General features: G+C 41.2%; 1 protein-coding gene across 3 annotated transcripts in view; it reads left to right on the forward strand.

Moving 5' to 3' along the window:
• nr5a2 (nuclear receptor subfamily 5, group A, member 2) overlaps positions 1–13,304 on the forward strand; it is a 62,684-nt gene that overhangs the window by 40,650 nt on the left and 8,730 nt on the right. For all 3 annotated transcript variants that reach the window (XM_067512397.1, XM_067512395.1, XM_067512396.1), the window contains exon 6: positions 1,253–1,400. In XM_067512397.1, the coding sequence (XP_067368498.1) occupies positions 1,253–1,400 (148 nt within the window). The remainder of the gene's footprint in view (positions 1–1,252; positions 1,401–13,304) is intronic.

The raw sequence follows: 13,304 nt of genomic DNA on the forward strand, positions 1-13,304 counted from the left end.
GAAAAGAAAAAGGAAAGAAAGAGAGGAATGTAGAGGTGAGATTTAGCAGAAGAAATGAAAAGCATGGTGCATTATTAGCATTATTTATTTCCTTTACTTTGGCGCTTCCCTTCTGCAGATATACGAACGATACACAATAAATAAATTCCAAATCAAGGCTGTTTTTAATTGCTAATGGGAGCTCGCAGGGAACCTCTTCCTCCCTGAGCTTTAGGAACGGCGCACGCCAACATCCACCTTCCCCTGGAAACCCTCGCACAGTCAATTATGGTAATGAATTGTCAATAAATATAAAAATTTAATATGGTCCTGCTTACTGTGAGTGGCAGGTAAAGACTTGCCTCCCAGACAAATGTGCTGTGGCTGCAGATATGAAGTGCACCTGAAAAAAATGGCTGCGTGTGTGTGTGTGTGTGTGTGTGTGTATTCAGACCAAAAAGCCTTCCAAACCAACATACAAGTCACTTGTTTCAAGTCTTTGATAGTCCCATACACGTTTTTTGATTAGGTTTAGACCCAGAAATGATTTGAATAGTGAAAGATCATAGTTTGCTTTAACGTAAGAATTATAGGATTGTTTTTGTACATTTACTAGATAGTGGAATATAACATACAACAAAGGTTTTCCCAGCTGGGACTTGGTCCGTGAATGTTCCTGTAAAGGGGTACACATCTTAACTACTGTAAGGCCAAACTACCTAGTTTGATGACTGTTGTCATGGTAACACACAGATGTGGTTCTAATATTCATGACTATCTGAATATTTTTTTTTATCATGTCTCAGCATTTTTTTAATTTGCTGCATGACATAAAGTGAAGAGTCAAATCTTAAAAGTCTAGTCATTCAGAGGTGAGCTTTCATATTTTCTCCATCTACCCACAGCATGTTGTTTAAAAAATACAGTAAATTGTAAAATAACTGCTGCCTGCAGCTGCTGTTCTCAGACATCCACTAGTGTTTCAGACTCTGATAGACAGACCAAAGCTTTTATCTCTGTGTTGAGAGTGTGGTAGAGCAAGTATTAGAATAAAAAATTCATTACATGAAGTGATGTGATGATGGTGAGGTGATGTGTACAGTCATGGGTACAGAGAAGTGTTATTTAGCTGTCAATCACTTCAGGTTTTGGATAAAGTCTCATTGTCTGAAACATGGTGTGCAGGAATCACCTGTATGGTATATAGTATTGTGTACAAATTGACCTTCCCAGTGAACATGTCTTTACATCCTTCTCTCCATGCTTGTTTCAGGTGGACTATGCTGTGGTTGCTTCACAGGCAGGAGCCACGCTCAACAACTTGTTGAGCCATGCCCAAGAGCTGGTGGTCAAACTACGCTCTCTGCAACTGGACCAACGGGAGTTTGTCTGCCTCAAGTTCCTGGTCCTCTTTAGTCTGGGTGAGTCTCTGAAAGCCCTGAAGATTGTACAGTTGAGAGGTGGGGATTAGAAGAGCAAAGTAGTTCCTGGTGCTCCTTGGCTTTGGTCTCCAATGATCTATTGACAGCTTTTAAAGGAGAAAATTCTCCAAAATCCTAAGGAACAAACCCTAACCCCAAGGTTCCGGAACTTATCTGGCTTTTTAGGAAATTAAATAGATACTATTGAGTCCCCAGGTAATGCTTCCAAAATATCTCTTCTCCTGAAGTGGGAGTAAAGCATAACAGAAGACACTGGGAGAAAAAGTCAAAGGAGAAAGGCGGCAAAACAGAACGTAGAACAGGTAAAAAAATTATATGGGCTAGGGTGGAGAGGGGGTGAAAAGGGAGGTGGTGGTGGGGAGGCACTAATGGCCCAGAAGTGACAAAAGCAGCGGTGCCAGAAGCAAAACACACTCCTCATCAAATCACTGTTAAAAGAGGTGGTAGATCAATATAAGTTGGGAATATAAACTTTACATTGACAACGTTCTGGTTTTAGCTGCCTTCTAGTTTTTATTTTCTCTTAGACCGAGCTTTGGAGTGTAAGAAGAGAGTTGGGGGAATAGAGATCAAGTGAGGAGGGGAAAAGGGAGGAAGGAAACGATGAGAAACAGGAGCTAGGTGAATGAGTAAGTAGAGGAATTGGGAGTAGTGGGAATTGGTAGTAGCAGGTACCTCAAAGCATTTGGGACTGACAGGAGGGAGGCAATTGAGGCTGGAAGGAGGAGGGGGGCCTCCAGATTTGGGAAGCGAGGGAAGTGGAGGGATAAGTAGCCAAATGAGTTGAGGGACGAAGACAACAGTAACACTGATGTGTGTGTTTGGGTGTGTGTGTGTTCAGATCCCAAAAGCCGTCCTCCAGTCTCTATGCCGAGGTCAGACATTGCCAGGAGACTGCTATCTCTGTCTTTTTCCTAGCAAGTCTGCAACAAATGGCCTCTGAGGGATCCACACACTCCCTCAAACCCACACTCTCAGCTAAACCTATTTTAACATGCTTCATTACAAAATACTATGATGTCAAGGTAGCTTCACTGAACCTCCATCATCTGTGGCCCTAAGATCAACAGTGCCATACATACAACATTTTTTGACATCCATCCATATGTTCATCCGTGATGCAAGAGGGTCAAACTTTTACATCTTAATCTCATCCAAACAAAAAGAAGAGAAGAACGAAATGCTTGGCTAAAGCACATATGGACACTGATGATCAGGCAGGATTAATGTTTGTGTGAGTGTTATTTTTGGTGTGGTGCAGTGGTGCTTTGGAGTGTACATGTCTGCGTGCATGCTTGTGCTTGTATGTGTGGGGATTTTGTTATAGGCGGGGGTGTTTCTGGGGCTCAGGGTCTAAATAATTTGGCAGACACATCATCCATAATGAAAGGCTCACCTGAGGGATGTGTATCGCCCCCGGCACTGCCTGTTCTCCGCCATTGCCCAGGCCTCCCGCAAAAGAAGCCCGACACAGATGCCGTAGAGTTGACTGAGGGGATCAGTGTTGATGTAGGTGGTGTTGGTGGGGGCAGAGCGAGGATTGAGGAGGTGCTTGAGGTACATAAAGCCAGGAGGCTTAGAAATGATGTGATTAATATCATACACAGCGGAACAGAGTGTGTGTGTGTCTGTGTGATTGCATGCATTCACCTGAGGGAGTCTGCATAATGTGCATGGCAGTGGGACAGCAGGTGTGTGTTCATGCATCTGTGTGTATGTTAAACAGCTGCGTGTGCCCTACAAGCAAAGCCAATTAATAAAGGCTGTGGTGAAATGAAGCATGAAAGAAGCTCTGCACTGGCTGCAGAACTAAAAGATCAGACTCTTCCTCTTTATTAGGGTCATTTAATCTCTATCAGTGGTCACTGTACTCTCAGCTGGGGCTAATGTAAAGGGAGTCTTCTCATTATGACATATAGCAGGTTTGATAATAGGACTGCTCTGATATTACTGTCACAATGTAAAGCCTCTTACAGATACTGCTTCAATATTTCTGTCTCAAGATGAAAATATCTAAATTTATGTAGACATTTTTATCGTTTTAAGTACTTTAAAAACCTTGTTGCCAAACTCATGTTCCTTCATGTCAATATAATTGTACTGCCTGTACATAGTATTATAATATAGTATAAATAATGTCCTTTCTATATGTACTGCTATCTAATATGATTCATGCGAGGACATATGTGAGAATAAGAAGGTTCCTTCCCAACTTTAACTCTCTGACTTACTGTGGATAGAAAATCAGTCACCTACTTGCTGCCAGAGGAGCTCTTGTCGATAAACACAGGGATATATAGATGTCACTTCAGCTGAGAGGAGACTGATCCATGTTCATGCATTCTCAGGGTTAGACACCCCCTTTTTTTAAACCTTTATTTTTCTGTCTTTTCTCTTCCTTTTGTGTTTATATCACGCTCTCTGTCCCCTATCACTCTGTCTTAAATGAAGGTTTTCTGCCTCTCTCACCCTCTATCAAGGAGGAGATTATCACTCTGAGAGCATTGATCTCTTAAGTGTTTGTAGGACTGTGAGAAATTGGCGTGAGTGTATGTGTAGTGTTGCGCAAGGAGCACACAAGACGGCAGAGAAAAGAGTGAGGGCTGTTGGGTCAGAGTTCAGTGAAGGATTACTACTAGTTGTCTGGTGTCAGATCACTGTTAATAGGTATTTGATTTTCTTTCAAAGGCTAAAGCCCTAATAGAAAGAGTGACAGGTTGTTGTATATGGGACTAGATGACAGCAGAAGTAAGGAATGGGTCACTAGTTCAAGTTCGGGCTGAGTAAAGCAAAAAGTAAAAGACAAAAAAGACTAGTGGATATGTTCATAAGAAGTCCAAGTTTGTACTGGCAGCTCTAGCTGTAGGAGAAAGTTATTTTATTTTAAAACCAATGACAAATAAGTTTGCTCATATTGTGAAGCTTGAAACCTAACTTTCAAAATTTAGCCCCAGCAATAGAGTAAACGGAAAAACCAGTTATATAATAAGCAACTTTAACCATAAATCATACATATGTAGGCTTTGCCTTATGCATTTCGGAACACAGTCTATTTCTATATTGGCGAAGCAGATGTAGTGGCAGAGGTCAGACAGCAACCATTTAACCTAACTCTGCAGGTCAGAGCCCATCAGGTGTAATTGGATGAGACAGGCGCTGCCAGTCCTTGTCAGCTGAGAGAAGAACCAGAGTAGCTGCCAGAGCAGCGCAGGGTGGTAAATGTTCCCAGCGGAGGGAGCAGATTTGTGGACATAGCCCTAAATAATGCCTCCACATTGGAGCCTTAAGCGGGAACAAAGGCAGTAAAAAGCTGATAAAGAGAAGAATTTAGGCTTGTGTTTGATTTGCACTCTATTAAGAGACAGGGATATGGGTGAACTTCTATACAGACTTATTTTAAAAAATGACACATTGGTAGTTCTCTTCTAGTTAAAAAAATACTGTATTGAAGTACTTTTCTTGATGTTGCTTTAAGGGTAGCAATATGCCCTCACAGTCTGGCAACGTGTATCAGAAATTTATCTGAAATTACCTTATTCATTATAATTACTGATTATTATGTTGATCTAACATTTATTTAAAGGTCATATAATAGAAAAAAGATGTTTAGTTTAATATCACAATAGGATATGAGGTGCAAACTGATTATTTTATACTTAGAAAATGACTTAAGCTGATTATCACAATAGCAGCTCAAGAAATCGAGACAGCCAGTGATTCAAGTGCTGTCTCAGCACCACATTAGCTGTCAAGTGATTAGTCAGCTCTGAGGTTGGAGTTGAGAGACACCCACCCATTCATCCGTCCCACACTCCATCTCTCACCATCCATCGAGCCCTCTGCATTGTCTCTTCTCTCATTGCTCTGCTCTTTCTCTCTCTTTTTTTAACATCCATCTTTGCATGCCTCAATCTATCACAGCTACATCCTCACATCCACCTCTATTGCTGCTCATTTATCTTAAGACACATTTCAACCACTATTTATCTCTCTTCTTGCCTCCCTTAATGTTTTTCACCCTTTTCCCCCCACTTAAAATGTCTTAACTACAGTCCTTTGAACTTGTTTTAATCTGTTCTTTTCTACTGGTCTTATTGTTAATTGTCTTATCAAACTAAATTCTTTAAAACAGGTAGAATGTTATTTTTAAATAAGCGAAGGTGTCATTAAAACCTGTCTGAAATAAAAGACTAGAAGTTGGTTCTTTCCATTACTTTACGTCTCTACGATGATTTTTTCCCCCTTTCTCTCGGGCTGCTAAAAATAAAGTTTGCATAAACTCACTGCATCACTGCGGCTGCTTTGTTGCAGGAACCATGAAGATAACAGTAAAACCACCTACTTGGTCTTTATTATGGATGAATGTGTATAGCAGATTCCAATCATGTGTTTTGAATTTGGTAGGATTTAGACGTCTTAAAATATAAATAGTAATAACTTGACAGGTCTGCTGCTCTTTGTAGGTACATGTCTATCCACCACCTGACACCTGGGCTGGTTCCGATCTAGCTCTTTGTCCCATTGTTTTTCCTTCATATTTCTTTTTAAAATAACTTCCAGCATCATTACTTTCTGTCTCAGCTATTGCAAACTAAATTTCTCATCAGTGTTTTTTCTCCTTTTCTCATCGCTCAAACTTCTTTTAGCGCATTAATAGGTGTTCAGCGTGCATGAATGCTGCAGGCGGTGGTTGTACTGTTTTAGAACTGGAACATTTAGTACATGCAGTTTACATGTGTTTAGCCCCCTTCCCAACACACACACACACCCATATGGTTATGCTAGGATCATTAGTATGTTTAGCACATCTCACTGACAGCAGACTTTTTCTGATTTGTGCATTGCGAGGTCAGACACCAATGTGCTGACAACAACACAAATACAGCAAACGTGGTTAACCTTGATGAAAAAAGACAAGTATTATCACTCTCTCTATCTCTTTATCAAACAGTATTTGTCTCTCTACCCAATGAGAGAGAGAAAAAAAAAACGCACACATAATTCCCAGACAGGTACGTCCTAATTAAGCAAAGGCTGGGGCTGCTCAGAATCAATGCCCTGATCCCTGACCAGCAAGCAGGGGAGCTGGCTAATTCATGCACACCAACTCCCCTTTTCCTCATATAAAGCTTGGCAAATATTCATTTCCTAAAACGAACCAAATAATTTAGAATTCGGTCATGGATTGATTAACATCAGGAGGCGATGACTGTTCAATATTTACACCCATTGAGACCAATGTAGAGGCCAAACAAAGGAGTCTATAATCAGCGAAACCCTCTTCACATCTTAATAAAAGCAATATCACAGGGACCTGTTTTGTGCCAGCTGCTGTGTGTGGGAGCTAATTCAACAGAATGGAGTTATCACATGTACCTTTGACCTGATCAATACTCAAATAAAATGTACAGGAATATAGAAAACCTTGACTCAACACAAAATGTGACTGTCTCTTCCTGCTCTGAACCAGGAAACATCAGCAGCAGCCAGTAAAGCACCTAATTTCCAGTTTCAAGGAAGTGTTGCTTCCGTCATTCTGGAAATTATGGAACTCAGCTGAAATATAGCCTTTACTGTAAGCGACAAAAGCACAGATAATTTACAGAAACTCCTAACCCCAAAACAAACCGCGCCAAATGTATTGTATCTCTTCACATTGTGGGTACTCATTTCCTATCTGGGGACAAAGAGCAGGTCCCAAACCAGGTGATGCATATTTTACATATTGCACCAAGCTAGACAAAGACAGTACATTCACTGGGATTAGGCAAAAAGGGTCACCTTATTAGGACTTTACTAATAAAATACTGTCAAAGACAGTAGACATGAAGGAGCCACATGTGGTTTACGGATATTTGACGTGGATGTTTTTAGCACATATGCTTTTCAAAGGTTTTAGTAGTATTACAATTAGATGTGATTTTTTTTCGACAAGAAAAAGGTAATGAGAAAGATCCAGAACCTCTATGACACATGTGGGTGAAATGTAGCACAGATCATGCTTTTGGTGTGTGTGTGTGTGTGTGTGTACATGCAGCCACTATGCTCACCGTATGCCTGTGTGTACCACAAATAAAAAGCTCAGTGACTGGATTGGTGCAATGACAGCAGTAATGGAAAATGCAGCAGTGGTGATTACAGTTGGACTAAGGCTATAAATGTATGTTCAATGGTTATAAAGTGCAATCCATGCACGGAGTGACTGCATCTAGCATTTTTTTTCACCCTCATTCTGTTTTGAAGCTTAGTGAAGTGCCGACTGAAAAGTATTGGACTCTCGTCTACTTTTCAAACAAATCTTTTCCTTCAGGCTTCATTGTAGCACCGCAAACAAACAAAAAAGAACTGTAAGAACTCAAGTTTTTCCCAGGCAAAGTCAAACCCCGCTAATCACTTTTCTTTCATCTCATTAGGAGTTGGTGGGAGTGTGGCCTAAAGCAATGAACCTAATATTTCCGTCTATTTTCTGTCAATTTTCGCCTAAGAAATCTAACATGGGGAGCAGTCAGCTCTTGACGCCACTGCCACTTTGTTGGGAATTCCATGTAATAAGGCTACCTAAAAGGCTTTCAGACTTTATCAAGTTATAAAAGCTCCAGGCCTCCAGCCTGCCACTATTACCTGGCAATACTGCAGGCTGTTGTCATTAAGCAGCAGTTGCGGTGAGTTGTTGCGGTGGCAGGGATATTGAAGTTCACTGCCTTTCACCCTTGACCTGAGTCTCCCTTTACTGTCAGCATTAGACTTATGTAAGTTGCCAGACATACCTAAGAGTTTTCCTGATGACATTGACAAAAGCATTTCATTATTAAATATAGTTTCCCCTTTACAATCCAAGCCTGCTCTCTGTTCTTCTCTTTTGAAGTATCACCTACTAACAAGGATTTACATTGTAACACTGTTCATTATCTGGTTACAGTTGAGGCCTGTTTACACAGAGTGAAGAAACTTAAGTACAGGGCTTGTTTGGAGGTGTATTTGTAAAGGGACTAACTGCAGTGCTGAACACTTTAATAAGGCAATGAAACCACATCTAGATTTTCTTCCTTGGAGACATGGTTGGTGCAGAGAATAGGCTATAGAATTTCTGAGAACGTTAAAACGGGGATGATGGGGATTACATTCTCCTGTTATGGCTCACACGGCACCTCATAAAGAACAGACAGCAGACATGGTGTATATATAATTTTTTTTCCTCCTTCATAATCTTAATTGTACTGAGCTGGAAAACGATATGTTTTCAAATATAGTGATACTTGGTATATAACACTTATTTTTGTTAAAACGAGCACTGTCAAGTAAAATAAATCTAAAGCACACAGCTTTATCACAACAGAGCAATCCTGGAACAGTGACACACCAGTAGTAATCTCTCTCAGTGAATTTCAGCACCATCCACACCCAGTATGAGTCATAGCACGTGCAGCTGTGTCCTGCACCGCTGTCTGAATATGGTGACAGCTAAACGGTGGCAGTAGGATTTAATAAGCTTTAACTCACTCCCCCAGCCAAAGCAATACAGGACATATCCCCTAAACTTCTTCTCACCTCCATCAATACACTCACTAACTACCCCAGCAGTGAGCACAACTAGACAAATGCTCCTGTAAAAGTTTTTTCATAAAAGAGAAAAAACCTTTTCCTCCCTTCTACCTCCTCCTCTGCTCCTCTCCTGCACTCCCATGTGGGGTGATTTAAGACTGGCAAGCTATGGAGAAACTGTAGCCCTCCATCTCTCACCCCTCCTTCCCTCTCATTCTCCCTCTCCCTTGGCCTTATTACAGGCTGTCAGTTTATTATAAAACATTAGGAAAGCAGAGGGACACTTGCAGTTACTGTCCTATCGATCGGCAGGGATAGATTCTGTGATTTAGAGTCAGCCTCTGCTCGTGCCCTCCTCGTTCTCTGTCTCATATTAAGGCACCAGTGCCTTGCTTTGGCTATTGATGTCTCAACATTAACAGTTACAAGCTGCTACAGAAAATCGATGCTCAACTTTTATTACCGGCTGCATAACACAGAGGACCTCCTGTACTTAGCAGTCGAAAGGAGGCACGTATGGTCCGCCCAGCACGTCAGGTGTTTTCTAAGTGATAGCTGCAGTAGTATCAATCTTGTGCACTGCATATGGGGGCTTTCAGCGTGAGTTGAAGGCCTTAGAGCGTAGTAGTACAGCAGAGGAAGGTATAACTCTCCAAACAAATTAGCACATGCTTGTAAATAGCAGTCTTTTCGCCTGGACAGAGAATTAAATGTGAGACAGAAGGAACGGAAGTTTTCTTTATCTAAAATTCTCATGCTAAGAATTCAGGCTAGTTTCTCCAACATCCACAAAGTGCCAAATATCTGCACTTTTCTCGAATCTCTTTGAACATCAACACAGCTCGAGTGTTCACAAACCCACACACACACACACACACACACACACACACACACACACACACACAGTACACCACCTAAATGTCATTAGGCTAAACTAACGATCGCCCCCTCAACTGCCAGCACCGACCAGCCATCCATCCATCAACTGGATGTGTTTGTGTGTTGTAACAGAGAATCTAAACCCAGGTAGCGTGGATCTGGATCGGCTGAGGCCTCTCAAACATTTATGAGGGACTACCAAGCAGCAGTACGGCAGCCCTTCTGGGACAAACAGCCCCCGGTTCTGTACTCTCAGTCCCGATCAATGGAACTCAAGTTCATTACACACACTTTTCAGCCGAACGGCGGCAACTGATTTTCCCCACCCCCCCTCCTCCGATCGTCGAGTAGCCCACTGCTGGGGCTGCATTACACTTGCTTGTTTACGTGACTGCGTGTAAAGGGGAGGACGGAGCAGGGAGTGTGTACCAGTGTGCATGAGTGTGCGTGTGTGTGTGTGAACAGGGGCTGCTCCCAGTGGCCAGAGCTTGAGGTTATCATTATGTACAGGTTGGTCTGCTGCAATGCTAATGCTAATGCATTCTCAGTGGCCACAGTTTGAGTCCCAGTGCTACCAGTGCTGCCAGGTAGCTACTCCTCTCCAATTAAAGGCTGTGGGATGTCTGTTTGGGGTAGGGAGGACAGGCTTGGGCTATCGAGGGCTCTATGGAGAACAGGATCGCATTAGTTGAGGAAAACAGACTCGGAGAACAAATTGTGCATACACTGGAGCACTGCTGAAACTCCTGCTGTTGATTTGAATCTTTTGTTGACTGGACATCATCGAATGCCTGGCTGGGATTTAATGAACCATTTGTTTCGAGATCTATATGTATTTATTATATAACACATGAGTTTACTGTCATCACACCCAATTAGTTTAAAGTACTACTGCTATTAAATATGATTATCAAAAAGAATCAAAAAAAGTAAACCCTTACTGGCACTGTAAAGAAATACAGTCATAATTTCTTTCGTGCAATTACGGACCTGTCACAAGGTTTACAACATTGGTATTTTATGATTAAATGATGTGCGTGTGTTTGTAGGATTGCATGGCAGCAGGTAAAGAACAAGTTCCACAGTCATGGAGCGTATTGATCAGTCTGCCTGCCTCAGCTTTACTTAAATATTACTTACAAACAGCAGAAAGTGTTATGCAAACCTCTTCCCAGCACTGTCAGCACTGTGGAGCAATATTCACGAGTTGAATTTTTAATTTGGAATTTTTTGTTCCTGACACAAGCATATACACTCGTGCACAGATAGTATACATATGCATTCGTGTAAAGGCACAACACAGGATCTAGGCCAAAGGGTGAATGTTTGGCCCCTCAATCTTTCAGTGTATCACAGGTCAACATGGGATCAGAGGGACCCCCCAGCTTTACACACACTTTGTCAATCATTTGTGAAGTTGTAAATGTAAATTGCAGCCCCTCACTCGTTCAATTCAGGTATAGCAGCATTAATGCTATGACCATCGTATGCACAGTAAAGACAAATCTTTATGGCTTTTAAAACATTTATGGCAGCTTTAGCTCTTGATGTTGCATATTTGCACATTGCATAACAACTACTATATGCAAAAGGACATTTTAACGGTTGAGTTGGATAAAAGTGCTGGTTGTTGTGTTTTTTATTTGTCCATTTAAGACACAAATTTAAATAAATCCCTTTATAGTTAAAAAAAACTGCCAAATGTTCTCAGAAACAAAACAAAGTCTCCAACATATAGTCTCTTTCTGTCAAATATGATTAAACGCTTTATTTTTCTATTGGATTTCTGACTGACTTTACCCCTGTAAGAGTGTAAGCCTCCACATGAAAAAAAAACCCAGGTCATTACAGTAGAAGTAAAAATAATCCTCTACATTCACCTACCGCCTTGATATCACAAATGGAGCTCACTGGCATCGCAGTACTGCCTGGCATGCGAAAAGTCGGCCATTGTGTTTCTGTGCGAACGTGTACAGTGTAGCGGCATGCGCTTAAACTATGGCGGTGGTAAGCTTTATGGTAGTCAGGTGGTTGCTATAAGATTATACACCCTCATCCCTTTGCTCTATAATGTAAGTGTGTGTGTGCGTGTCTTTGGACAATGTGGTTACAAGATACTTCTGGCAGGGCAAAGAACAGCAGAGCTCTAACAGGATGTGTGTGCATGCTGTGGCGTGTGTGTCTGTGGGTAACCAGAGACAGTGATTTAATGTTTTAAAGCACAGATGATCCAACAGGTGCTATGGCTCACTGTTTCTTGTTCCTCCACCCGTTCTCACTCTTGCTCTCTCTTTTCATTGAGCCACCACCCACCCTGTGACCCCAGACCCCCACTCCTGAACCATCACAGATGCTTTCTTGTCACTTTGTTCTTGTCCTGGAGGATATTTTAAGCAACAAAGCCCTGTGAGTCCACTGTCTTTCATGCAAAGACAGACACTTGTTGACCCTATCTATTCTTTACATTGCATTCGAAATAGAAGAAGCAGAAAAAACGTTGCAGTAGAAACATTTAGTTCTGCAGGCAAATGTAAGAGACAAAAAGCAGGAGGCCAACACATGTTGAAACACAAGAGGATATTAATCAATCAATCTTTCTTTCACACACAAACCTACAGCACTGTCTAATATATCATCAGAAAATAACACTATATAATGTAAGGGATATTCTTGAGTGCTGCCAACTAGTTGACATTCCAACTCTTGCTCTGTGCAAGCTGCCTTGGTGAATAAATATGTACTTTAGTGCCACCTGGCACTAAAGTCTATATTCATAGCTACTGTTGACATCACACTGTAAGCCTAAAAATTATTACAATGCTCAGTGGTGAGAACCTCCTGTGTAACACGCAGATGAAAAATGCAGCAACCTTAAAATGGGGCATTAGGACATTACTTTCCAAATATGTTAGAAAGGAGAATAGACGGACACCTTCACAAAAGATCTCCTCTTTAAGTAGCTTTCAAATTCTGTTCATAGCGAGTTGTCTTCCAGAGAACAAATACATAATATACAAAAAGATTGGACATACCTTAAAGATGAGCCACCTGATAATGATTACAATAGCTGATTTTAAAGCTATTTATTTTCAACAATATGTGACAGAGGAGACACACCATGTTGTCATTTTGTTTCTTTACAATGATACATCATACAGTTAGAAAATGCCAAATGTGTAATGGACAACACTAGAGCTCACATGACATGTTTTCTTTTTACTGGTGAAAACCCAGAACCACAATGTGTGCAGAGCACAAACAAACCCCACAGAAAATCCACAATATCTTTTTTATTAAACAAGTATCTTTGTGGTTTGTCCTCAGATTACTCATTTCCTCTCATTTCCTTGTATTGTGCATTTGAAAGTCCTAACATTTGGTGTAGTAGAAAGACTTCGGTTTACTAAATCAAGTCCAGCTTGAGAGGCAGTGTGCTGACATGTCATCTTTCATTAGCTCCTG

The sequence above is a fragment of the Channa argus genome, chromosome 8 (assembly GCF_033026475.1).
Source record: "Channa argus isolate prfri chromosome 8, Channa argus male v1.0, whole genome shotgun sequence".
NCBI classification, from domain to species: Eukaryota; Metazoa; Chordata; class Actinopteri; order Anabantiformes; family Channidae; genus Channa; species Channa argus.